Source organism: Wyeomyia smithii, chromosome 1, assembly GCF_029784165.1.
Source record: "Wyeomyia smithii strain HCP4-BCI-WySm-NY-G18 chromosome 1, ASM2978416v1, whole genome shotgun sequence".
NCBI lineage: Eukaryota > Metazoa > Arthropoda > Insecta > Diptera > Culicidae > Wyeomyia > Wyeomyia smithii.
In genome coordinates, this window is record NC_073694.1 from 184,500,200 (window position 1) to 184,525,904 (window position 25,705).

The 25,705-nt window shown below is 34.6% G+C and overlaps 2 protein-coding genes across 10 annotated transcripts in view; one reads left to right on the forward strand and one right to left on the reverse strand.

Annotated features, from left to right (window-relative positions):
• The window catches only part of LOC129721020 (FERM domain-containing protein 8), a 147,929-nt gene that overhangs the window by 57,207 nt on the left and 65,017 nt on the right, over positions 1 to 25,705 (forward strand). The gene's annotated exons all lie outside the window — the stretch shown is intronic.
• LOC129721081 (5-hydroxytryptamine receptor 1A-like) overlaps positions 23,676 to 25,705 on the reverse strand; it is a 31,403-nt gene continuing 29,373 nt past the window's right edge. For both annotated transcript variants that reach the window (XM_055673215.1, XM_055673223.1), the window contains exons 4-5: positions 25,026 to 25,175; positions 23,676 to 24,913 (exon numbers count right to left, since the gene is read on the reverse strand). In XM_055673215.1, coding sequence (XP_055529190.1) covers positions 23,967 to 24,913; positions 25,026 to 25,175 — 1,097 coding nt within the window. In that variant the 3' untranslated portion in view covers positions 23,676 to 23,966. The remainder of the gene's footprint in view (positions 24,914 to 25,025; positions 25,176 to 25,705) is intronic.

Here is a 25,705-nt window from a genome sequence, read left to right on the forward strand (position 1 = left end):
ATCCTACACCTTAAAGATCTGTGAGAAAAAAAGTCCTCTCTACCCAGTAACCCTCGACAGTTTTCTTATGCAACGTACACCAAGCACAAAAAGTACTGAAAATGCAAGACCACGTTTGTCACACTTGTTCTCTGAAGAACACCTCCTTGAAAACAATTTAAACCAGATTCATGCATGCAGCAGCTGGATCAACATATGTTAAGCAGCTGCGGTTTAATTTTAGTGTTTTCCATTACGTTTACATAATTCCTGCGAAGTGACACTGATTGGATTTCGCGGTGTTAACACAATTTCGTGCAGCGTGTCTTATTTATTTTCGAATCCTTTCAATGATAATATTGAAACCGATTCCGCGTATTCAGGCGTGTACCCGGGTACGAATATATCACCCAGTCACAACGTCAACATTGTATCATTCACCGTTGCTAGGAATATTGTGGAATGAAGCGGGTTGCATCGGGCCAATATCCCTTTGACAGTACGCGTACGCGATGGTACTGCTTCCTTCACAAACAACAAAACGGGTTTATCTCGGGGGGACGCGCAGCGATGCCATCGGATGTGGCCGCGAGCAGGAAATTAAAAAGCTAAATCGAGTTTCCGCCAGGCGAACCGTTTGCTGCTGCCGGACACGGAAAGCCCCCCGGACCGGGTGAATGAAATTTTCCCTGCCATGGCATGGCGAAAAGTTCGGACACTTTTGTTCATATGATTAAAACACAAAATAGGGTTCCGGAAGCGGTAGTTATTCATGATGCGTAAAATGCGAATCCACTCTGAATGAGGATAATCAGTACAGAACGGGTGATTAAACAATTAATAGCAGTAGCTTCAGACACTTGAACAATAAATATTTCGCCCAACAATCCTGATTTCGGGATAATATTATTTTTAACTTTGCAAAGCATCGCATGCAACATTTTAGGTTTTGAATGAGAAGCTTTAACGCATAAATAAATTATTATTGGTATTTTCGCGTTTGCCGGTAAAGAAACCCACCCGATTCCCTCAGCTGAGTCTTGTACGACCTTTCTAACACACTTCTAACGGTATTTAAAAGGTACCCTAATTGATCTTTTTCATTCGTGTCCATTTGAATAGCAGCATCACGGCAAAATTGTGGGTTTTAAACGTTAAAAACTCCTCCGATCCTAATGCCTCGTACACTAATCAGTTCAAGTTAGTTTTACTCACTGTGTGGCATGCTTTAGAATATTAAATATTAAACATTACAAAATATCAGCAATAAGCAGCTTTCCAAATTGCAAAAGCAATTAAGAAAAAAAGTCGAAACGAAAAAACCAGAACGGGCGAAGAAAATGAGAAAACGGTATGGACAAGAGGAATCAGAAATGAGAACTGGACAGAGAAATCAAACAGAAAAATGGGGGAAAAGAAACGATAAGAGTAAGGATAATAGAATAAAGATATGAAAAACGAGAAAGAAAAGTGTGATATCAGAAGCAAAAGGAAAATTGGAATATAACGTGGAAAAGGGATAGAAAAAAAAGTCGAAATAAAAAATGAAGAAAACTAGGAAAGAAACGGAAACTGCATAGAAAAATAAAACAGTGAAATTGGAAGAAAAGAGAATGATAAATGAAAACATAAATAGGAAGTAAAAAAGGAACATGAAGATGAAAGGTTATTGATAAATTAAAATTGGCAAAGGATAAAGTAAAATTGGCAAAGGAAAATGAAAAATGAAAAATGAAAATGGTAACGAGAAATAAGCGAAGGAAATGAAAGAAAAGGAGAAAGAAAAATGAAAAAGGAAATTAGGAAAGTAAAATGAGAAAACGAAATGTAAACATATAAAATGGAAGAGAAAGAAAAAAGTAAAAGAATAGAAGCATAAATATTTCTTGTTTCCTTTACTTATTTTCCTTTTTTACCCTCCTTCCAAAATGAGAATTTTTCTCTCCATTTCAATCGCCCATTTTCCTTTCTCAATACTCTATCTCGCTTCCCTCTACTATTTCCATGAACGTTGTTCATTTTTCTTTTCCATACAACATTCTCTCTTCTTTATTCACGTTTGCCGTATACTTTCCTAACTTTCTTTTCCAATATGCTATCCTCTTTTTTAATCTTAGATCACTCTCTTATTTCTTTTTTCAAATTCGTAGTGTAATTTCAAATTCGAAGTGGCAATGAAAAAATGCGAACTGGGAGGGAAAACTGGAACAGGAAATCGTCAGATAAAATAAAAACGAAAAAGAGGAACGGGAGGAGAAAATGGGAAAACAATATGAAAAGGGAAAATCAGAAAGGGGAACTGAATGACAAGAGAAAGAAATGACAAAAAATGAATTCAAGGAGAAATGTAAAAAAGAAGAGAGCAAAACAGTGATGCAAAATGAAAGCAAGAAACGAGTAAGGAATGTATAAAAACCAGAAAGAAGAGTAATAGAAATTCAACATGGAAAAGGACAAGGGGTTACAGAAAAAAAATTAAATTGAAAATAAAAACCTAAATTAATCCACTTAGACTTCAGACCCAGCCTTTCTCATTCAATTTTTTATTTGTAAAAATAGATTTACATGAACGCTTCAAACCAATAAATGTATATTCACTCTTTAGGTTCTAAAATATTGATGTTGTAATCTTTACATATAAAAAAGCAGTCAAGTCTGTCTGTCTGTCTGATCCATATAGGCCCGAAAACTACCGAACCGATCGACGTGAAAATTTGTATGTAGGGGTTTTTGGTGCCGATAAAGGTTCCTATGATAGTTTGAGACCCCTCCCTCTTCTGGAAGGGAGGGGTCCCATACAAATGAAACATAAATTTCTGCACAACTCAAGAACAAACCTAGCAAATGAAACCGAATTTGGCATGTGGATGTTTTAAGGGGTAACTAATATGTCCATAATAGTTGGATAAAACACAAATTTGTGCACATCTCGAGAACTAATCAACCAAATGGAACAAAATTTGGCAGGTAAATGTTTTTAGTGGTAACAAATATGTACATAATGGTTTGAAACCCGACTCCCTCTTCTATAAGGGAGGGATCCCGTGAAAATGAAACACAAATTTCGCACAGCTCAAGAACCAATCAAGTAAATACAACCAAATTTGGTATGTGAATGTTTTTAGAGGTAACAAATATGTATGTCCATAATGGTTTGACGCCCCTCCCTCTTCTGGAAGTACATGTTTCTTCACAAATTTCTGCACATCTCGCGAACTAATCAACTAAATGGAACCATATTGGCAGGTGAATGGTTTTAGTGGAAACAAAGATGTTCCATAATCGACCTCAGACAACATTTTGGATTGTAAGATGGCAACTTCCGGTTTCTGGAAAACAGCCGAAAATGGCCGATTTCCACCCAATATAATAATATCCGGATCAAGAATAATACACAGGAGCTAAAATCGACCACAGATAGCATTTTAAATTCTAAGATGGCGACTTCCGGTTTCTGAAAACAGCAGAAAATGACCAAATACCAACCAATATGAGTTTTTCTTTAACCAGTATGCCGTTCAAATCCAGAAATTGTCTCCAAATGCCATTATGAAATCCAAAATGGCGCCTTCCGGTGTCGGAAAAACAGCAGCAAATGACCAAATACCACCCAGTATGGGTATTTCCGGAACCGTAATGATGCACTGGAGCCACAAATCGATTTCAGACAACATTTTGAATTGTAAGATGGCAACTTCCGCTTTCTGGAAAACAACCTGAAATGGACGATTCCCATTAAATATATATTCACAAACTTGTTCTATAATCGACCTCAGGCAACATTTTGGACGATTCCCATTAAATATGAGTATCTCCGGAACCAGAAAGATGGACAGAAGCTAAAAATTGATCACAGACACAATCTTGAATTTTAAGATGGTGACTTCCGGTGTCTGGCAAACAGCCGGAAATGACCAAATACCATTCAATATGAATGTTTTCGTAACCAGAATTACGCCCAGATGACAGAAATTGATTTCACAGGCAATTTTAAAGTCCAAAATGACGACTTTCTGCTTCTGAAAAACAGTCCAAAGTGACCAAATATCACCCAATATGAGTTTTTCTTTAACCAGTATCCTAAATACCATTTTGAAATCCAAGATGGCGACTACCGGTTTGTGAAAAACAGCCTAAAATAAACAAATACTATCCAATATGTGTATCTCTGGAACCAGAATGTTACAAGGAGCTAACAATTGACCTCAGGCACCATTTTGAATTGCTAAATGGCAACTTATAGGCAACAGTCGGAAATGACCGAAAAATATTCAATATGGATATTTCCGTAAACGTGATGATGCATAGAAACCAAACATTGACCCTGGACAATATTTTGAATTTGAAGACGACCACTTTTAGTTTCTGGAAAACAACCAAAAATACCTCCCAATATGGGTATTTCCGGTGTCAGATTGATGCCAGAAAGTCTGCTGATAATGACAGAATACCACCCAATATGAATATATTTAGAATTAAGGCGATGTACAGAAGCCAAAAGACGAGGATGTTGTTATTTCGATAAAACCAATCATTTCAAACGATTTGTTATTTGAATTTGATCATATCCTAGGGCCGATTCGTCGTGCATTTGCAGACTTCAAACAAACCGCAAGGAAGCAATGAACTTGGAACGTTCAAATAGTATGACACCACATTTAAATTATGTTGAGGCCACATATATCGATCAAAGCAGGTATAGTTTTAAATAGTCTTTGAATTTCTCTTCTTTCCATAACTTTTGAGCCACATATCAAATTGTTATGAAGTTTGTTATTTGTAAGTTTGAGAGATGACCTGTTCGTATGACACTAGTTATGTTCAAATAAGTCGTGTAATCTTTGAGATAATAGACTTTCGTTGTTTTATTAACAATTTACAACATAATGGTTGCTTTAGTTCGATTATAATCAAATGAAATGGGAACGTGTAGGCCTGCCAAACTTTGAAACCACGTGTTCAATCATAATTCATCAGTTAACCCTTAAGCCCGCTCATCTGATAATAATAATCAAATCGGTTGTGTAGTTTCTGAGATAATGAAGTTTCGTGATTTTCACAAGTCGGCTCGTTACAAATGAAGTCAATAGGGTCTTCTGAGGCAGCTAGACCATTCATTTGACACTAATTTTGTGGAAATCGGGTCGGCCTTCTCTGAGAAAAGTGAGTGAGTCCAAGTAGTCTTCGGAATATGTTCCTTTGCATAGCTGGATTTCACATTTTTAAACATAACAGGCAAAGTAATAGTCCGATTGCAAAACAAATCAATAAGGTCTTATGGGGCAACTAGACATTCCATTTGACACTGATTTTATGAAAATCGGTTCAGCCATCTCTGAGAAACATGAGTGAGATTAAGTAGTCTTCAAAACACGTTTCTTGTCATAACTTTTAAACCACAAATTCAATCTTTATGAAATTTAAAAGTTAAGGGTATTTCAGGTAGCCCGTTCATTTGAAACCAATTTTGTTCAAATCGGTTGTGTAGCTTTTGAGATAATGATGTTTCATGATTTTTACATTTTGATACATAACCTTTAAACTAAAAATCCGATTACAATGAAATTTAAAAGGGTCTTATGGGACATCAAGACCTTTCATTTGCTATTAATTTCATGAAAATCGGTGAGAATAAAAATCTGCACATACACACACACACACATACACACACACACACACACACACACACACACACACACACATACAGAAAATGCTCAGCTCGTCGAGCTGAGTCGAGTGATATATGCCATTCGGCCCTTTGGAGCACTTTTATACTTTCGGTTTTGCATGTGATTGCTATACCTTTCTAGGAGAAAGGCAAAAAGGGAAGGAAGGAAACGGAAATTTGAAAGAAAAATAAAAAATGGAATGAAATTGAAATTGAAATTGGGAAATAGAAAAGGAAAGCGGAGGAGGAAATAGAGAAGGGATATTGGTAAAGAAAAATAAGCAAAGAACATGCAAAAAAAAAATTAAAACTGACAATGGGAAATGAAAGAAGAAAATTGTAACGTGAAATGAAAAAGTGGGGAATGAGGAAGGCAAACGGGAAAAGAAAATGGAAGAATGCAAAAGGAAATTGCGAAAAAAAATTTAAAATGAAAAAAGCGAAATGAAAATGGGAATACAGGTCGGACTCGATTATCCGGAGACTCGATTATCCGGGGGCTCGATTAACCGGGGCTCGATTATCCGGAGAAAATGGTTCGATTATCCGGAGTATTTTTTTTCCTTTATTTTTATAACGTACTTTTGTCTTCCGGGTTTTCGGGAGGTTTGGGTTGTTCATAATTGTAGCGGTAAAAGCCCCGTTCCGCTTAGGCAGGTCGTTTTTGGCAGCTTTCTCGTCGTTCCTTCAACCAATTTTCACTCAATAACCTCTTAAAGCAACGTATTATCAATTCTTGTTGCCAATGAGGACAACCGCTATTGGTAAATTGGTTTCGGATTTATGGCAGGAACATATTCCTGTAATATAATGGCCATGATCATTGCAGTACTTAGAACCACAAGCAGGCCTGTCCCGGTTCAGTTCCGGATACTGCGAATACAGTTACGGATACGAATTATTGAACCAAAACTCATCAAGGGAAATTAATAACTTGAACGTGACTTGAAATCCGCAAAGTAGTCCATATCGAGCGCCTAGGTCGTTACAGGTCACTCAAGAGTTAGAAGCAAAAACATGAGTGTTGTTTTATTTCGTTTTTACATCTTCGAGATAATCTATATAACATAATTTATTATTACGTATATATGTATAACAAACGCCTACAAACAGTCTAAAGACAATTTTAAATTTTTTTCGTCGGCACACGCATTTTGTACAATTTATTATAAAAGAAAACTCACTGTTCTAGATGAGATATATTAAAAACTTAAATGAAAAAAATGGCTCGATTATCCGGAATGTTCGATTATCCGGAGCGAAATGTTTTTCAAAACTCCGGATAATCGAGTCCGACCTGTATTTGTATTTGTATTTTGTGTAATTCATCTGACAAATAAAGTCTTAATGAATAAAATTAGTCTAATGTATCACATATCAAATCCTATTTACGAATCGTCCAATTGTCTCATTGAAATCAAGCTGCTCTTCCACAGCCGTAAACGCTCGAATGCATGCCAAAATCGGCTCGTTTTGACCAAACAAAGTCTGGTGAAAGGTTGGCTGTAATAACGATGTATTCCGAAGAGTCCTTTAAGGTTCGCGAAAGTTCATCTTTTCAAGTAGTTTGGGGGCATCAATTGCACCGTACAAAATTTTCGCCACGAACAAAGTTTGTTGTAGTTTCCTTCGTTGTTCCAGTGTATCGAGAGCCAGTAGTCGGCATCTGTCAGGATAGGGTGGCAAACTATCGGGATTCCTCCAAGGCAGATTTCGCAGTGCAAGACGAATGAACCGCTTCTGGATACGTTCGATTCTAAGGCTCCAAGAAAGTTGATGCGGTTGCCACACGATTAACGCATTTTCTAAAATTGGGCGGACGAGAGCACAATACAATGACTTTCAGCAATGTAAGTCCGAGAAGTCCTTGGCAATCTTAGACAGGAAACCTAACTGCCGCGTTGCTTTGGAAATGATCGCTGTTCGGTGTGAGTCAAAACTCATTTAGAGTCCAGTTTAACTCCCAAATCGGACACTTCGGTGACTTCGGGGATGATTTTCCCTTCAATGCTATAATCAATGCTGGCCTAACAAGCCAGTCGTCGTAGGTTCGAGTCTCGGCTCGGGAGAGACTGTTAGTGTCAGTAGGATCGTAGCTAAATAGTCGGCTGCGAAGTCTGTGTATAAATAAACAGAAGGTCAAGTTCCGAATCGGAATGTAGCACCACGGCTTTGCTTTGCTTCGCTATAATCAAACAATATCGACTGTGATGTGCGGTGGAACGATATGACCTGACATTTATTGATGCTAATTGTTAGTTTATTCCTGCGGCACCAATCAGCAAACGTGGTTAGCGAGTCTTGTAGAAGCCGACAATCCTCTTCAGTCCGCACTTCAATATAGATTTTTAGGTCGTCAGCATATAGCAGCTTAAAACCTTTTTTCAGAACAAAGGCTGCGTCGTTAAAAAATAAAATAAACAGTAGCGGGCCGAGGTTGCTACCTTGAAGCACTCCCGAAACAAAACCGTCAGTTCCCGCTCCGTTAAATAGGATTCCAACCAAGACGTTAGTTGCGAAGAAACACCAAGGCGAGTCAGCTTGTGCAGAAGTATTTTATGGTCGATTTTATCAAACGCCGCCTTCAAGTCCGTATAGATTACGTCAACTTGCGCTTTCTTTTCCAGAGATATGATGCAGTCTGACGTAAAATTCAGCAAATTTGTTGTTACTGATCGACCTGGCATGAAGCCATGTTGGTCGACAGATATGTAGCATTTTGTCGCATTAAGAATTACCCTGCTCATTATTATCTCAAATAATTTAGAGACTGCCGAAAGACTTGTGATTCCACGATAATTAGTCGCGTCGTATCGATCTCCTTTTTTGAACACGGGTGTCATAAACGATTTCTTCCAAATACGAGGGAATTTTGCTTGTTCCAGTGAGCGGTTGAAAATAGAACTTAATGGTTTCACTAGATTACCAATACATCGGCATAATAAAATTGCAGGTAGACCATCGGGACCAGGTACATACGATCGCTTCAACTTTTTTGTTGCTGACAAAATCATATCTGAAGTCTCGGCAAACACTCCCAGATCAATGAGGTCGCTAGGAACGTTACGAATGGCTTCAACGATCTCCAGTTCAGAAGCGCAATTTGCTTCAAAAACAGATGCAAAATGTTTTGCGAATAACTGACTTGATTCTAAAGCAGACGCTGAGACCTGATTCTCAAAATATACATTTTTTGGGATAGCAGCACTTTTCCGCTTCGAATTGATAAACCGCCAAAAACCGCTAGGATTTGCTCTTAATTTTATTTTATACGTACCTATATAAAAGAAGCAAAATGAAAGAAAGAATAAAAAAAATAAAAAAAAGTAGAAAACAAAAAAAATATCTTTTGTTTCCTTTACACATATTTGTTTTTATTCCCCTTTTTGTTTCTCATTTTCCTTTGTCATTTACTTCTTCCAATTTCCTTTTTCAATTCACTTTTCCGCTGTCCTCTCCCATTTTTATTCAGACTTTTCTCATTTTCGTTATCCTTTTTCCTCTTCTTACTACATTCTCTCTGCATTTCTTTTTTCTTTTTCCGCTTTCCATACTACTTTACTCCTTAATAAAGTAATAAAATATAATATTGAACAAATTATATGACAGATACACAAAAAAAGGTATTAAGAAGGACAAAAGAAAAGCGGTGTGGAAAAGGAAATTTAAAATAAAAAAAGCAAAATAATATATGGGGAAAAAATATTTTTATAAAAAATAGAAGATTAAAAGAAAAAAGTGGGAGAAAAATGAGAAAATAACGATTAAAATTAGACAATTAAGAAATTGAAAAGTAAAGTTGATAAGCGGAGAGCACAAGGGAAAATATAGGATCGGAATGGGCAAGGGAACTGTGAGAACGCGTTAGGAAAAGAGAATGAAAATAAAAATTCAGAAATGAAAGTGAAAAATGAAAAAGTGAAATGTAGATGGAAAATGAAGAAAGGAAATGGAAAAAGAAACTGTAAACGAAAAATATGGCCAAAGTAAAATAAAATACAAAATAGGAAAGAAAATGGGAGAGGGTAGCGAGTAAGTATATTGATAAAGAAAAATGAACAAAGGAAATGAAAGACAAAACAGAATTTTTGTTTTATTTCACATAAAATCAAAATGAATGAAATGAGAAAATTGGGAGTTACCATTAGAAAAGAAATTGGAGGGCACGGTAGACTACGAGAGAACACAGCACACTGTTTCCAAAGCTAAGAAAGCTAGCAGTTAGAAACGATTTTTATTTTTCTACTTTTCGGTAAAGTTATAGCACATCTTAAACGAGACAACTTTCTTGAAGACATCATACTTCTATCTACCTATTTGAATGGACATTTTTGGAATTTTTGATATAGATCATCCCTAAATTTCTCAAACTAAATTTCTATTTTTAACAACGGCTTTAATCCGTTAATATTCAAGTTCATTAAGCAGACAATGTGTGCAGTAGGGAAAGCGAAAAATAAGCGAACTGGAAATATGATACTGATTTGGAAATATATACCGCATCCCGTGTCTGCTTAATGAACGATCATCCCTAAAAACCAATTGTTTTCAATTTAACTTTTTATAGTGATTTTCTACAATTTTTCAATGTTCTACAAAATTGTGTGCTATAACGAAACAAACAATTTCTTCGTAGAAAGTTTATTTTCATCTCACAAATTTATTTGAGCATAGACGATTTCTATTTTGTTCGATCAAATTATGAGTTTCGCCAATGATAATCATGCTATAGTTTTACTAGTATTAATTACGGTAATCTTAGGGCAATTAGCTAGCCACTTGCGTTTTCAAAAAGTGTTTCAAAACTGTCGAATCAGATCATTCTTGGGTTAAAATGAGAAATTTTAGGCTGTTGAAAAAAAATAAATCAAAAAAGCAACTTTCGCATTCGTCTAAATAGAATGTTGTGAAATATCTGCAGATTAATCGCAAAATAAGATCAATCTATCAATAAGGAACCGGTAGGCATGCACAACACGCATCTCAACTTTCATTTTTCACCTCAGGGAGTTGAAATAAGTGCAAGAAGTAGATAGAATAGGAAAACAAATGACTGGCAACCCAGGTCGGGGGGGTTTAGTCCTAGTAAAAGCCGTCCGGATAGGACCAGGTCAGAAACTCTACCATATGAAATGATTAAATTTCCAAGTGAAATGATACAGTAATTAAGAATGCGAATGGGTTGAAAAAGGTTTACAAAAACTGGCTCAAACGTCATCGTTTTAAATTGTCATTTTTGATTTGGTTGAAACTTTGCACAGCTTTGTGCTGTTGGTATTTTTTTTTTGAGTTAAGACTAATTTATGAGAAGGGTTCATATGAAAATGATGGTAATAAATATTTAAGAGTCAGAACGGTTTGAACAATAGCTTTAGATAATAATTTTGTCTATTCAAACTTTTTTTCAACAAAAAAAAAAACAAAAAATTTTCATATCAAAAAACTATACAAAGTTCGAATTTTCTAAAGACAAGAAAAAAAAATTAAAGCCAGAACGATTTGTTTCATTGGTATATAATTGGTATAGTCTATGGCAAAGTTGTTGACAGTTATTTCATCCTTCAGGAAAAAAATAAATCGTGTAATATAAAAAAAAGAAAAAAACATAAGAATATCATTAAACATTTAAAATTTAAAAAAACTTGCGTTTTGAGAATCTGTTTTTTTCTACGAAACTACATAACAATATCGCACGCTTAGCCTTGGGGCTAATAGCGGTCTCGATTAATTAAATTGGTTGAAAGAATTCGTTATCGATATTGTTTTTTGGCATATTTTGCATGTGTAGGATAAGTACAACGATGCACCGTGCCCCAGTGCTGAGTCGAGAAAATTTCCAGCAGCTTCCTCGAATTGATCGGGAATCACAACCGTGTGGGAGAGCTAGTCGACCGACATCGCTAACCACAGAGCCACGGGGACCACGAAACTACATACAGTTAGCTAAAGAATGATAGTTGACTGAAATTGGAGAAATTGGAAACAATAAAAAATGTCAAAATGAACGCAAAAAAAACTTTCACAGTTTTTATGGAAGGACAAAATTATAATCTAAAACTTCGCCGAAAACACTATACTGATTAAAAAAACCGTTTTTGCTAGAAAAATAGTATCATCCACATATTTTTTTATGTTCTTATGTTTAATTCTGCTCTAGCATTTGAAACCTACGTGCAATTTCACAAAAAAAGGGCAACCAATTCAATCGACCATCTTTTATTTGGCTGAAACTTTACTTATATGTTTCTATGGGCAAAAGATACCTTTTTTGCTAACCACAATAGACCAAATTGTCCACATAACAAGTTCGGAGAAGTAAATTTATAAGTACATAATCTATTTATAGATTTCAAAGCGGCGTACGATTCAGTCAACCCTCTAGTGCCCAAGTTAATTTCTAGATGGGCTTCGGTAAAATCACTATGACTCATTATAAGCACTTTCGAAGTATTTATAGAAGCATTTTAGAGGTTCGACTGAAGCCCGCCAAAAGGCGGCATTGGGCACTAGAGGGGGTAATCTCAACCAGTTATAGTATATAATGCTTGAAAATGGATTCCCAATTAAACACATCAAGCTGTTTCATATTACCTTTGATGGTTTCACGATAGACATCAGGATGTCCGGTGGGACTTCGAATCCATTCCTGACATTGAACGTTTTAAAGTAATCTTATAAACAACGCAACTGATGCAAATTTTTCAACAGCCCAATTTGCGAACAAACAAGACGATTAAACGCTTTTTGGTTGGCAATCTAAAAAAATTAAGTTTTATTATAAGTAGTAGGATTTATAAGTTATATATTTGCATCCAGACACGTTCGCAGGAAATGTTGATATACTCATTTAAAAAAAAACTGATCACATACTGTGACTGAGATTTATTATTGTGCCCTATAGGTAAATATATACGGTGCTATTAATTAACTTTTTTGAGGATGATTGATTCAAGAATTGCGTTGATTTTTGCTATTGATAGTAAACTCACGTTTATTGTGTAATACTGAGAAGTGAAAAACTCACTAAATGCCTTCATTGAAAGCAAGAGATCGTCAGTAAAAACTTTCTACAAAGCTGGGAATCATTCTAAATAAGGACTAAGGACTAAGGAATGATGATGTGATGAAATAAACCCGTGCGATTGTCTTAAATACCTACTAAGATGACTCACGCGACAAGTGGGCGGGGCCACGCACACGGTTTTATAGAAGAAAGTAAAAAAAGTATTAGGTGTAATGACGAATGTTGCGCGCGAAGTGCATTATTTTTCCGTTAACTGTTTAACCGTCAACGTGTTTCTTTTTTCAAAGTCTTATTCAAAACTTTGAACAGATCGCATGTTAATATTTATTTTCTAGAAACTAAACACGACGTACGCATAATAATTGAACTTACTACATTAACTGAAAAGTGCAACGTTTGCTCAGTAACTAACTATTCCAAACCCAAACTATCCGTGCGGCTAATGTTGCTGGTTATATGTAGCAATCCTTTATAGTGAATAAGCGGAGGAGGAGAACCATTTTGGAGGAAAACGTTTTATGAATAGGCAATCAGCCCTGCATGCAGCATCATCCGATTCATGACTTCTACGGCTGCCGCCACTGTGCTGTGGTATCAGTTTCTATGGCAATCTAAAATTGCCTACGACGGTCGGTGACAGAAAATGCCGAAATTGTTGATTTGGTAGAATTAACTCATGTTGAAAATGAAAATTGAATCACTGAATTGATGCCGTTCAACTGGAAATGATCTGGCCTGAATAGATTATGGCCTGTGTATGTGCACAAAATCACGAAACTAATAGCCATTCAAAGACGCGCAGAGTATGCCTCCAGGTAGGTGCGGTGGTACCATTTTCAGCCGGTTGCCGTTGGTTCGATTTACAGGCATGGATAAAAAAATATGCATAATCCAACTCGCCGCACCGGGAATTTGCTGTCGCAAAAATGTTCCATTCTTGAAGTTTTTTGGATGAATTATTTCCTGTGTATCCAAAGCAATACCGCAAATTAATTTATGTTCGCTGGTTGGAAAATGTAAACACAAATTTTCGCCAGCGCTTTGCACAGTGGGCGAATCGTTCGCAATCGACCAAAAATTTTAAATAATAATTAGTCACCAATTACATATATCTATACTTAGATACTATCAGAACAATTTTTTTCTATAAATTGTAAATCAAACACTTTGCTTGCACTAAATTTGCTGACGTTCACGCAGCAGTTAGAATCTTGATGACGTGTTAAATTAGGTGAGAAAAACCGTTTGCCATTCATTACACATTTAAACTTGAAGACGTCGAATGTGTAGATAGCAAACTGCTCTGTGCATTTTCTGGTGCTGTAGAGAGAAGAAATGAACATTAAATTTGCTTAGAACCCAAATGAATTCATGGAAACATAGTGCGTGTCCTTAGACATTACAGCTTTAAAATTATAAAACAGTCGCAAAATTTTACTCTTTATAAAAACAAATCTTCTAACAAATGTTTGCTTTGCAATAACATCTGAATCGGACTTGTTTAGTGATACCAAAAAGCAATCGAAAAGTTATGCATGAGAAAATTAAATAAAATAGAAGCTATTAAAGATCCAATATAAACCTGTTCACCCGTGGCTATCGGCAATATGCCAATGTCAAATTGTTTGCCTGCTCAAGTAATGAATATTTCTCCGTGTCACTGGCACTGCATTGCCATGCCAATCGTCGAATTCGTTCGTTTGCTTCAGTGGCCAACCTGAACAGAGCGCTCCCAGGTTTGGATTTGGAGAAACGAACAGTGCCGCTGCAATTTCTGTCCGCACAAATTGGAAAATAATCGAATTCTTGTGCTGGAATAAAGCGAAAACAAAAAATCAGTAATTCACGTGAGAATACTATTATGCGCTATGTTTACGCGAAAGCTGGTGCGAAACCACATTGATAATATGAATAATTGGGGCAATTTTCAATGAGGGGTGAAATCTTGAAAACAGCAAAGCAACTTTGGTCAAACGCATAATCATACGTTGATTTTCCAAAATCACCTTACTGATTATTGATCATAATATTGTCTTGATTGTCTATTTTGTTGATATGAAAAATTGTCAAACCTGATTCCAACTGTTATCAATGTATAACTCTGGAAAAGATGAGAAGATGTTTTAGTCGTGCTTTGTTCGACAAAAATCACTTCAATAAACAAATGTTTACCAGTAATAGTATTGTGTTACGTGTTTGTACATGTATTGGTGAAAGATTCACATGTTTTAAGCAGTTTTAGGAGTCGCCTGTGTATTGAGACGAAAAAAAAATTCAAACGTTCTCTATCTTTTTCTTAGCCAGCACTTGTTTCCAGATTGTAAAACTGAGTTAGCAAACTTCAATAATAATCAATTATTGTTCCTAATCGAGGGACACTATTCCAATCACCCCGAACCTATTCTAAGCAGTTTGCATCTGCTTTGCAGGGGGTTCTCCCGAAGTGGCGCCTACATGGCTGCAATTTTGGTAGATTTTTTTTGATTAATGTTTATTCAAAGATTTTTCCTTGTTTAAGACTATGTCATGTATTCTTAAGACTTATAGGTAATAGGAGTGTTTGTCCAAATGATCAAAATTCGGGTGTTTGAGGACCGTTTCTTTCGACTGATTAGAATAGGCGCCACTGCTTGAGCCGTTCCAATCATATATCTGTTTTCAAAAACAATAAAACTCAACTTTTGGTAGAAATGCTGAAAACTCATTATATGTATTGCATTTTGACCTTTGGGCTAACAACTATTATATATAATCACAGTTCAAACGTTTTGGGACAGTTCTATCATTTTCTCAACTCATTTTTTTCTTTTTTTACGCGGTGTCATACAAATTTGGAACGCACTCTCCGCGTAAAAAAAATCAAGCAGCCATATATTGTACCATACTACGATACAGTCATGGTACAAAATATGGTTGCCAGATTTTTTCCCTGTTAATACCTTTTCATTGCGTACAGAATCGTTGATTTATTGTGAGATATGCCTGAGTGCCTGCTGTATTCCCGATCAGTCAAAAATATCAGGGTTATAACAAATCTTGATATTTTTTTACGACCTTTTGTATCAACTTGGTCTCGTTAATAGTTAAAATATCAAAATCCTATCCTATCAAAATTATTACAAATTTTAAAAAGTTTTGTGAGGTTTCTGGCAGAAAAAAATCAGAATTAGTTAGAATGTACAATATTTTGTCAATTGAATAACAAATTTTGTTATAAATATACTTAAAAAAACAGTTTTTTACATTCAAGTGTATGATAACAAAAATTGATATAATTCTGTACTTTTTATCATTCTGGCATATCAAGAATATTACATGTTTTGTTATTTCTATCAAGTTTAGATATATTTGTGTTACACGTTTGATATAATCGTCTGTACGGGTTAACAATACCGCTATTTATATGTGTCATGCTTATTACTTATCCGTGCTTATGTGTTACTGTACTTATATACCGAACCTCGTTCCTCGTGGTAAATGTTGCCAATTATTCCTTAGAAATTATTGCTAAGAGCATTTTTATTATAAGATTCGAATCCACGACCTTCCGCTTGACAAAATGGACTCTCTAACCTTACGGCTACGCAGTGTATCATTTTTATTTCACGTTTGTTCACTTTTGTTTCTTTTTTGTTTCAGTTTTATTTCTCAAGTGTTTCCTTTTTGTTTATTTTTTGTTTCATCCTTGTTAGATTTTTGTTTCATTTTTAATTTTATAATATTCTTCCTGAATTTGTTGCTATTTTTTCATTTCTATTTAAAATTTGTGCCTCAGTTTTATTGCATTTTTGTTTTTTTTGTTACTATCGCTGTTTTATTTCGCCTTCATATTTGTTTCATTTATGTTTCAATTTCGTTTCATTTTTATTCTATTTCTGTTCAGTATTTTTCGATTATTGTTTTCTTTTGTTTCATTTTTGTTTTATTTTTATTTCATTTTTCTTTAACATTTATTGCTTTTTTGTTTTTTTTGGTTTAATTTTGCTTAAGTTTTAAATTATTTTTGTTCCATTTTTGTTTCTTTTTCATTTCATTTTTGTTTTAGTTATGTTTTATTTTTTTTTATTTTTGTTCAAATATTATATCATTTTTGTTTCTTTTTTGTTCATTTTTGCTTAAGACTTATTTCATTTTAGTTTAAGTATTATTTCATTTTTGTTTTTGTTTTGTTCCACTATTGATTAACTTTCGTTTCATTTTTGTTCCACTTTTGTTACATTTTCGTTTAATTTTTGTTAAATTTTCGTTTTATTTTTTCACAATTTTGATCCATTTTTCATAATTATTTCATGTTTGTTTCTTTTTCGTTTCACTTTTGTTTCATATTTGTTTTATTTTTGTTCCATTTTCGTTTCAGTCGATCGATAGAAGTGGAACAGTACACCGGTATAGTTTTTAGTCTAGCAAAATCCGCTGAAGATAACTGAAAAATAATAAAAAGTAGGTCGAAACTTCCGGAAATTTGAACCATTCAATCTATTTCTTACTGATTAACGTCGATTATCCAGCGTAAATAAGTTTTTGATTCATTTTTGTTTTATCTTGGTTTCAATTTTATTTTATTTTTGTTTATGTATTGGTTAATTCCCATTTAATTTGTTTATAATTTCTGTTTCAGTTTCGTTTGAATTTTTGTTTTATCATTGTTTCTGTTTTTTCATTTCTGTTCATTTTTGTTTCATTTTTATATCATTTTCGTTTCAGTTTTGTTTTAGTTTTGTTTCTTTTTTGTCTAGTTTTTGCTTTCTATATGTTTCATTTTCATTTCATCCTTGTTTTATTTTCGATTCATTTTTATCTCAGTTAGTTTTCGTGTTAACACTCCCAGCTGGTCTCGAGGTATGATGCTGGCCTAACAAGTCAGTCGTCGTAGGTTCGAGTCTCGGCTCGGGAGAGACTGTTTGTGTCAGTAGGATCGTAGCGCTAGCCCCGCAATTGTCCTGTACACTTAACAGTTGGCTGCGAAGTCTGTGTATAATAAACAGAAGATCGAGTTCCGAATTGGAATGTAGCACCAAGGCTTTGCTTTTATAGTTTGTTTTATTTCATATTTGTTCATGCTCTGTTTCATTTTTGTTGTATTTTTGTTTAATTTTTGTTTTATATTTTTTTCATTTTTGTTTCTCGATTGTTTCATTTTTGTTTCTCTTTTATTTCATCATGTTTCAGTTTTATTTTATTTTTCTTGTAATTTTGTTTCACTTTTGATACATTTTTGTTTCCTTTTTCGTTACATTTTTGATTCACTTTTGTTCGATATCTGTTTTATTTTCCTTTCATTTCTGTTTCTTTTTTTACTTAAGTTTCATTTTATTTTATTTATGTTTCATTTTTCACTACACTCTTCACTTTTTATTCACTTTCACTATTTAATTCTATCACTTTTCACTTTTCACTTGCAAATACGTATTTCGGCACTGACATAGTGCCTTCGTCAGTGCTTATTTGGACTGTCCAAATACTACAGTCCAAATAAGCACTGACGAAGGCACTATGTCAGTGCCGAAATACGTATTTGCAAGTGAAAAGTGAAAAGTGATAGAATTAAATAGTGAAAGTGAATAAAAAGTGAAGAGTGTAGTGAAAATTTTTCTATCAAGACGCTCGAACATAAGTGAATAAGTTTCATTTTTGTTACATTTTCGTTTTATTTTTGTATCATTTTTGTTTCGTATTTGTTTCATATTTGTTTCATTTCTTCTCATTTTTGTTTCTTATTTTTTTTTATTTTTGTTCAATGTTTGTAGCACCTTCATTCTTGTTTAATTCTTGATTAATTTGGTTTCATTTTAGGTCATTTTTATTTTTGGCAATTTTGCAATAACTTTTTCATTTATGTTTCGTATTTATTTTTGTTTTTCCTCATCGTTTAGTTCTTGTTACAAATTTATCCCTTTGCTTTATTTTTTTTTCAATATATGTGTCATTTGTATTCTAATGTTGTTTTATTTTTGTTTCACTTGTGTCGTTTTCATCATATCAGTTTAATTGTTGTAATTATTGTTAATTTGATTGGTATGATGTCTTCGGCAAAGTTATGGACAGCACTTTTGTCGTTTTAGAAACAATATGCACCATTATTTTTGTTAGTTTTTTTAAATCTTTTTTCATTTTTGTTAATTTCTTTTTCTGTTTTGTTTTGTTTTTGTTTGATTGTTCCAATTTGGTTACATTTTTTGTTCATTTTTGCTTTAGTTTTATTGCATTTTTGTGTTTTTTCAACTATCGCTGTTTTATTTTGCCTTCATATTTGTTTCAATTTCGTTTCATTCTTATTTTATTTCTGTTCAGTTTATTTTCGATTATTGTTTTAATTTAATTACATTTTTGTTTCTTTTTTTATTAATTTTGTTATATTCTTGTTTTAGTTTTGTTTTTAATTTTGTTTTATTTTTATTTCATTTTTGTTTAACATTTGTTGCAATTTTGTTTTTGTTTTGTTCATTTTGGCTTAAGTTTCAAATCATTTTTGTTTAATTTTTTTTTTGATTTCATTCCTATTCCATCTTTGTTTCAGTTTTGTTTTAATTTTGTTTTATTTTTGTTTGATTATTATTTCATTTTTGTATCTTTCTTGTTCATTTTTGCTTTTTTCAAGTTTTATTTCATTTTTGTTTGAGTATTATTTTATTTGCTTTCTTTTCTGCTTCTATTTCGTTCCATTATTGTTTTACTTTTGTTTCATCTTTGTTTCACTTCTGTAACATTTTTGTTTAACTTTTTTACATTTCATATCATGTTTGTTTTTTTTTTCGTTTTAGTTTTGTTTCATATTTGTTGTATTATTGTTTCATTTTTGTTTCAGTTTTATTCCAGTGATTTCTATCGGTCGATTGATAGAATTGAAACAGTATGCCGGCATAGTTTTTAGTCTAGCAAAATCCGCTAAAGATAAATATAATAAAACAGTAGCTCGAAACGTTCGGAAATTTGGACCTTTCAATCTATTTCTCACTGATAAACGTCGATTATCCAACGTAAACAAGTTTTTGATTCATTTTTGTTTTATCTTGGTTTCAGTTTTATTTCATTTGTGTTTATTTTTTGGTTCATTACCAATTCATTTGTATATAATTTCTGTTTCAGTTTCGTTTGAATTTTTGTTTCAGTTTTACTTCGCTTTCTTCATTTCTGTTTCTTTTGGTAATTGTTTTATTTTTATATCATTTTTGTTTCAGTTTTGTTTCTTTTTTGTCTAATTTTTGCTTCGTAAATGTTTCATTTTATTTCATTATCGTTTCATTTTCGATTCATTTTTATCCCAGTTAGTTTTCGTTTTTGTTTCATAATTGTTTATTTCCTGTTTCATTTGTTTGATTTACGCATCGGTTATGTTATATTTCTGTTTCCTTTTTTTCCGTTTTTGTTTCATTTGTTCCATCTTTGTTTCATTTTTGTTTTATTTTGGTCTTATTTTTGCTTCATTTTTCTCATTTCTATTTCGATTTTGTTCATATTTGTTGCATTTTCGTTTCAGTTTTATCTCAGTTTTCTGTTTTAGTTTTGTCTCGTTTTTGTTTCATTAGCATTTGATTTTTGTTTCATTTTGGTCTCATTTTTGCTTCATATCTTTTTCGTTTTAATTTTGCTTCATTTTTATCTCAGTTTTGTTTGGTTTTTGTTTCATTTCTGTTTAATTTTTGCTTCATATATTTTTGGTTTTATTTCATTTTCGATTCATTTTTGTCTCAGTTTTGTTTTTGTTTCATTTCTGTTTCTTTTTTAATTTTTGTTATATATTTTTCATTTGTTTTTCATATACTTTTTGTGTTCATTTTTCGTTTTATTCATGCTTACGATGTGTTTAATATTTATTCCATTTTTGTTTTATGTTGTTTCATGTTGAGTTGATTTTTGTGTTATTCCTTTTTCATTTTGATTTTATTATTTTTTAAATTTCGTTTTCATGCCATTTTTTTTGGTTTCAATCTTTCATTTTTCGTTTCTTCTTAGTTTTATTATTGTTGTAATTTTAGGCATATATGTTATTTATATAATATTTGTCGGTGTACAGATGTTCCAATGAACTGAAGGTGGTGTGTGTGTGTGTGTGTTTACAATTCATCTCTCACTGGCCGGCAGTGCTTTTATGGAAAAAACCTATCTGCATCTATTTCTATTTGAAGCTGATTTCTACTTTATTTTTTTAATATATTACATAATATAAACATGCAAATATTTTTAGCCCTGGAGATGAAAGGTGACAGCTCTAGCGTTCATCCAACGACCCATTTCAAGAATGCCTGGTAATACACGTACATTCCGAGATCGCTTTCATAAACACTAAGCCCCGCATGGATACGTTGTTATATCTATTATACATAACATTGTATTCACACTTCCAGACTAATTTACATTTGTGGCTCGAATTTAATTTTAATTGATGTTTTTAAAACTGTTTAGAACGATCTTACCAACTTCTCCTTAAAGAAATTCCTCGCTGTTAATATAAAGATTCAAATCTGCCCAACTTTTCCGTGGCAGCTAATTCGTTTACTCGCCACCAAACGGCGTTGGCACTGCGAGCGTATCAATTTTCACTTCTTGGTCGATGAGTTTTGTGGCTGGTTCAAGTGATCCTCAAAAAAAAAAAAACACTTCGAAAATATAACGATACTTATTCTGTTCAGAGCGGTCCGTTGATGCTCTTCTTCACTTTTCTATATATCAGGGGATCCGGAACTTTGCGGTTTCACCAATTGATTCATTATTATTCCGCGGGAAACAGCCTTAATCACTATAATTTTACGTTGAAGCAGAACGCGCACAACACTTAGTTGGCTTTGTTGCCAGTCCAGTCCGTTCCAATGGACTGAAGGTGGTCTATGTAAAGAGTGTATTGACGATTGGTTTGATATGAGTTTGGCATTTTTATAAGGGGTTTGTATTGTTATTCAATATAGTTCACCTGTCGTCTTTTTTGTTTTAAAATTCCGAAACACAATTTTATTTGTATTTTGTAACCTGAATTTCAATTTCAAATACTAAAATTTGTATAAGTTTTTTAGTTCGGGGTGTCGCGAGTGAAATGAAATTCATCCAAAACAAGCTGGCCTACAAGTGAACATTTGACCTGACAAAAAAACGAAATGAAGATGTGTACTTTTTCGGTTTGTAGGGCTGTTTTTTGCTCGTTTTCTCGTTACTTGGTGACGGTTCGTGCGAGAGTGAGAGTAAGCATGTGGTAGCGAAGTATTCTGGTGGAGAAGAAATCATTCAATAGCAAAGTAAGAGGCGTTCAGTTCAACATCCGAACCCAAGAAGCTAAGTTTTATTTTTTCCATTTAATTTTCTTGTCTGTCGCTTGTTTACTTCAGGTCCATTGGTCTATTGGTTGATTTTGTTCTAACTGCTCACTGATAGTTGTCATCTTTGATTCGGCTGTAAAATAACCCAATTGAATGAAATATTAATTGAAAAAGTTATAATAAAACTAAAGTCATTAGTATTTTAATGTAAGTAATGAATGGTGTCTAACTTCCCAGCTGGTCTCGAGGTACGATGCTGGTCTCGTCAGTCGTCGTTAGTTCGAATCTCAGCTCGGGAAAAGACAAATAGTGTCAGCGTTGGATCGTAGTCCACTAGCAGTTGGCAGTGATGTAGGGTGTCCCAAAAAATCGATGTTGCAAAAGTCAAGGTGCTCAACCCTAGATTGAAAGATAATGTTATTTATGGTATTTTTGTAGAACATTTAGACTTTATAAAAATGTCAATTTTTGACCGAAATATTCTTTCATATGTGTTCTGGAAGGTTCTATCTAAAAATTGTGGACAAAATTTACTTATTTGCTGAACTAAATCATGCAGAATTTTCAGAAATAACCCTGCAAAGGTAAAAAAATATATGGAAAATCGTGGGAATCAAACAGAATGGCAAAAAGTTCAAAATAGTTATTTCTTAGCTTTATAAAATCATTTTTTCATAAATCTCGGTGTGGGTAACCTGTAAACAATTTTTTTAGAAAGTCGAAATGTTATACTAGTTAGGGTTTTGAATTTTATTTTCAAACTTGCTCAATAGAGTACGCCCATCAACCAGTAGAGCATTGTACTTGGCACTTACACGGAAGTCAACAGAAATGAGGGAACAAAACAGAAAGAAAATGAACGTTCCACCATTATGGCCGTATATGTTCACATTGCAACTTTCACTAGACCAGACACTGGCTGGAATGGCACTTGATATAATTAACGTTATAGGTGTTGGTGTCGTACCCAGCTCCAAATTGCCAAAGTTTGTAATCGCTTTATGAGCACCCGGAGAGTGACGGTTCAGCTTGGAACTAATAGACCGCCTCTGCTGGTGTAGGGGAATTTGCAGAAGATTATCTTTACGTTTGTTACAAGGCTGTCTCTGTATCGATTCCGGGATGGAATCGCCCGGGTCGTTTTCGGTTACTTGAAGACGATTTATTCAACAGGGGCTTTATCTGCAGTGCAGACAAATGAATTGGACATTTTGAGGTACTCAATAACTTCGATCTATAAGCTTGCGTCGCGTAGGTTTAGTGAAGCATATTTTGGTAACGTTGGAGTTGTCCCACCTAAATCATTCGTGCGGCATCTGTGCGAAAAGAATTACGAGATAATTTATTACAATCTAGGAAGACAATACCGGAAAGGTTAGGAAAAACAAGTTTAAAATGCAAAAATGGAATTAGGTTCACAATCCTAGTAGTTATCCTAGTGGACGTTGATGATATTGAGTTTAAGACTGCATTTGTGTAGGATGTTTATATTTCACTACAGCAGAGTAAACAATATTTATTTGTTTTGAGGAAGTAACACAACATTGGATGTGGCTTGAATGAACTATACTGGATCACGACGAAATGCGGATTACCCATGCTTCCGTAGCAATTTGCTAGATAAATTATCAGCAACAAATTGAATTCTATTTGAGAATTGAAACCATATTTTGTATGACTTTTTTTTTGCTTTATTATATCAAACGCATTTTTCGAAAAACTAGCATAGCGTAAAAATATTAACGCATTAAAAAAAAATTAAAATAGGTTTTATTTACTGTTACATCAGTACAACATCACTCACTCACATTTCCCGGTATCACTTACATCACCACCGCTGAAGATAAACACGAAGCACCGATGCAACGTGTTTATCATTCCGAGGATTGTTAATGCCATTAACACCGGGTAGGTTCACAACAAAATAGGATTATTGTTGTATTCTAACTTGACCTGTCACGGGACAGAAGCAGTAGGTACCTCACTTGACAGTTTTTTTTCGTTTTTTTTTATTCCAGAAACACAAGTTGCTAGGGAATATTGAAAGTTACAGTCTCGTTCGCTCCCTGGTAGGACAACTGGCTGTGCCGGTTGTCTGAGTTTCCAGTTCACTGCCGCTATTGGCCTCTACTGGGATGCCGTTGTTGTTTCTGCTCATTGATGCACTGGTGGTAGTAGAAAAAGCAGGAACAGTAATGGAAGTTGTTGTCGTGGTATCCGAGCCTCGTGGCTGCTGACCACTTCCGTCGCTCTCACCGTTGCTGTCTCCAGTGGTTACTGCCCGGTTTCGGGAAGATGATTTATTGTTATTTCGCCTGTGGCAACAGTGGCACATTTTTCTCCACAGCTTCTTCACCGAGCTTCGAAAGCCGTGATGCCACCAGGCGTAGATAAAAGGATTCAGAAGGCTGTTGGTGAACCCAAGAATCGCCAAGGGGCTGGCAATGGCAAACTGTACACTGCGACACAATTCGGCGTTGGTTACTGGGTCACACAGAACATATATTGTACTAGCGATGAAATATGGGGTCCATGTAAGGGCAAAACATCCCGTTGTTAGTAGGACCACCTTAATGGCCTTCCATTTGGTGGGATGTTTACTGGTGATAGCAGCAGGCTGTCCATCATACGTCTTAGAGGGTTGTTTCCTACAACAGCGGAAACATTTCGTTGGTTTTGGGTGCGCTTCGGCCAGTGGCTGCTCCGAGTCTAGATTAGAGTTAGAAGCCGCTGCGTTGCCACCGCGGAACAATCGCAGATTACCTGACATCGCACCCTGCTGATCGCGGCTTGCTTTTTTCAGCTGAGACACCCTACGGAGGGCCTTGTGCAGTATGATACTATATAGAACAATGACGACAATCAACGGTATTATTCCGATTGTGGTGGTCAGAATGACCAGAGCAGGTGGGGCCAGCCGTATGAACCAACAGACACGTCCCTCGTCGGTGTCACCGCGCCATCCAAACGCTGGCAGGAAACCGATGACGAGTCCTACAATTAGATGAATATGGCTCAAGTAGAAATTTATACCAATAGCAAATCAGTTTCAGTGGTGCAATAAAGGGATGGAGTAAGGCATCCTTTTGCGCTGGTACTAACTCACCTAACAACCAGGTGGCGGCGATCAGCAGTTTCGCTCGGCTGGGCGTAATGTAACGCTGATACTGCATTCCATACACGATGTAAAGATATCGGTCGACGGCGATTAAACCAATACTGTAGACGGAGACGAGAGTTGTGGACACAATTAGACCTGTTCGGAGGAAGGTGGTACTGTGATTAGTCAATGACATATTGTAAATTTTACTGAGCAGGCATGTTGCTATTCTGAAGAGAGTGATGTCAAACCGAACCGTAGTGGTTTGGTAGAATAACCTGTGTGAATTTGACTTGAGCATTTGGATATTTGGACAGTTTAACAGACATTTTCTTAATTTTTTTCGAGCCAATAATACAATTTGGCAATAACAATTTTAGGTTGCAGTGTTCTCAGATAAGATACATTTGCATTTTAAGAATAATATTACATATTTTGGTAAATGAGCAGGTATATTTTGATTTTAAATTTGATAACTTCATCGTGTTCCTAGGAAGTTTTACTCGGCAAACATTTTTCGAACCGAGGTATTATGAACGAAATTTGAGTTACAGCATTTTTGAGAAATAAAGTAAAATTTTCTCTGGTATTTTCCTGCTGTTTGTGCTATCAATTTGGAAGAGTATTTTAAAACAACTGATTTATTTAAATCCACAATAAGTCTTTGTTCGAGACCACAACACCAA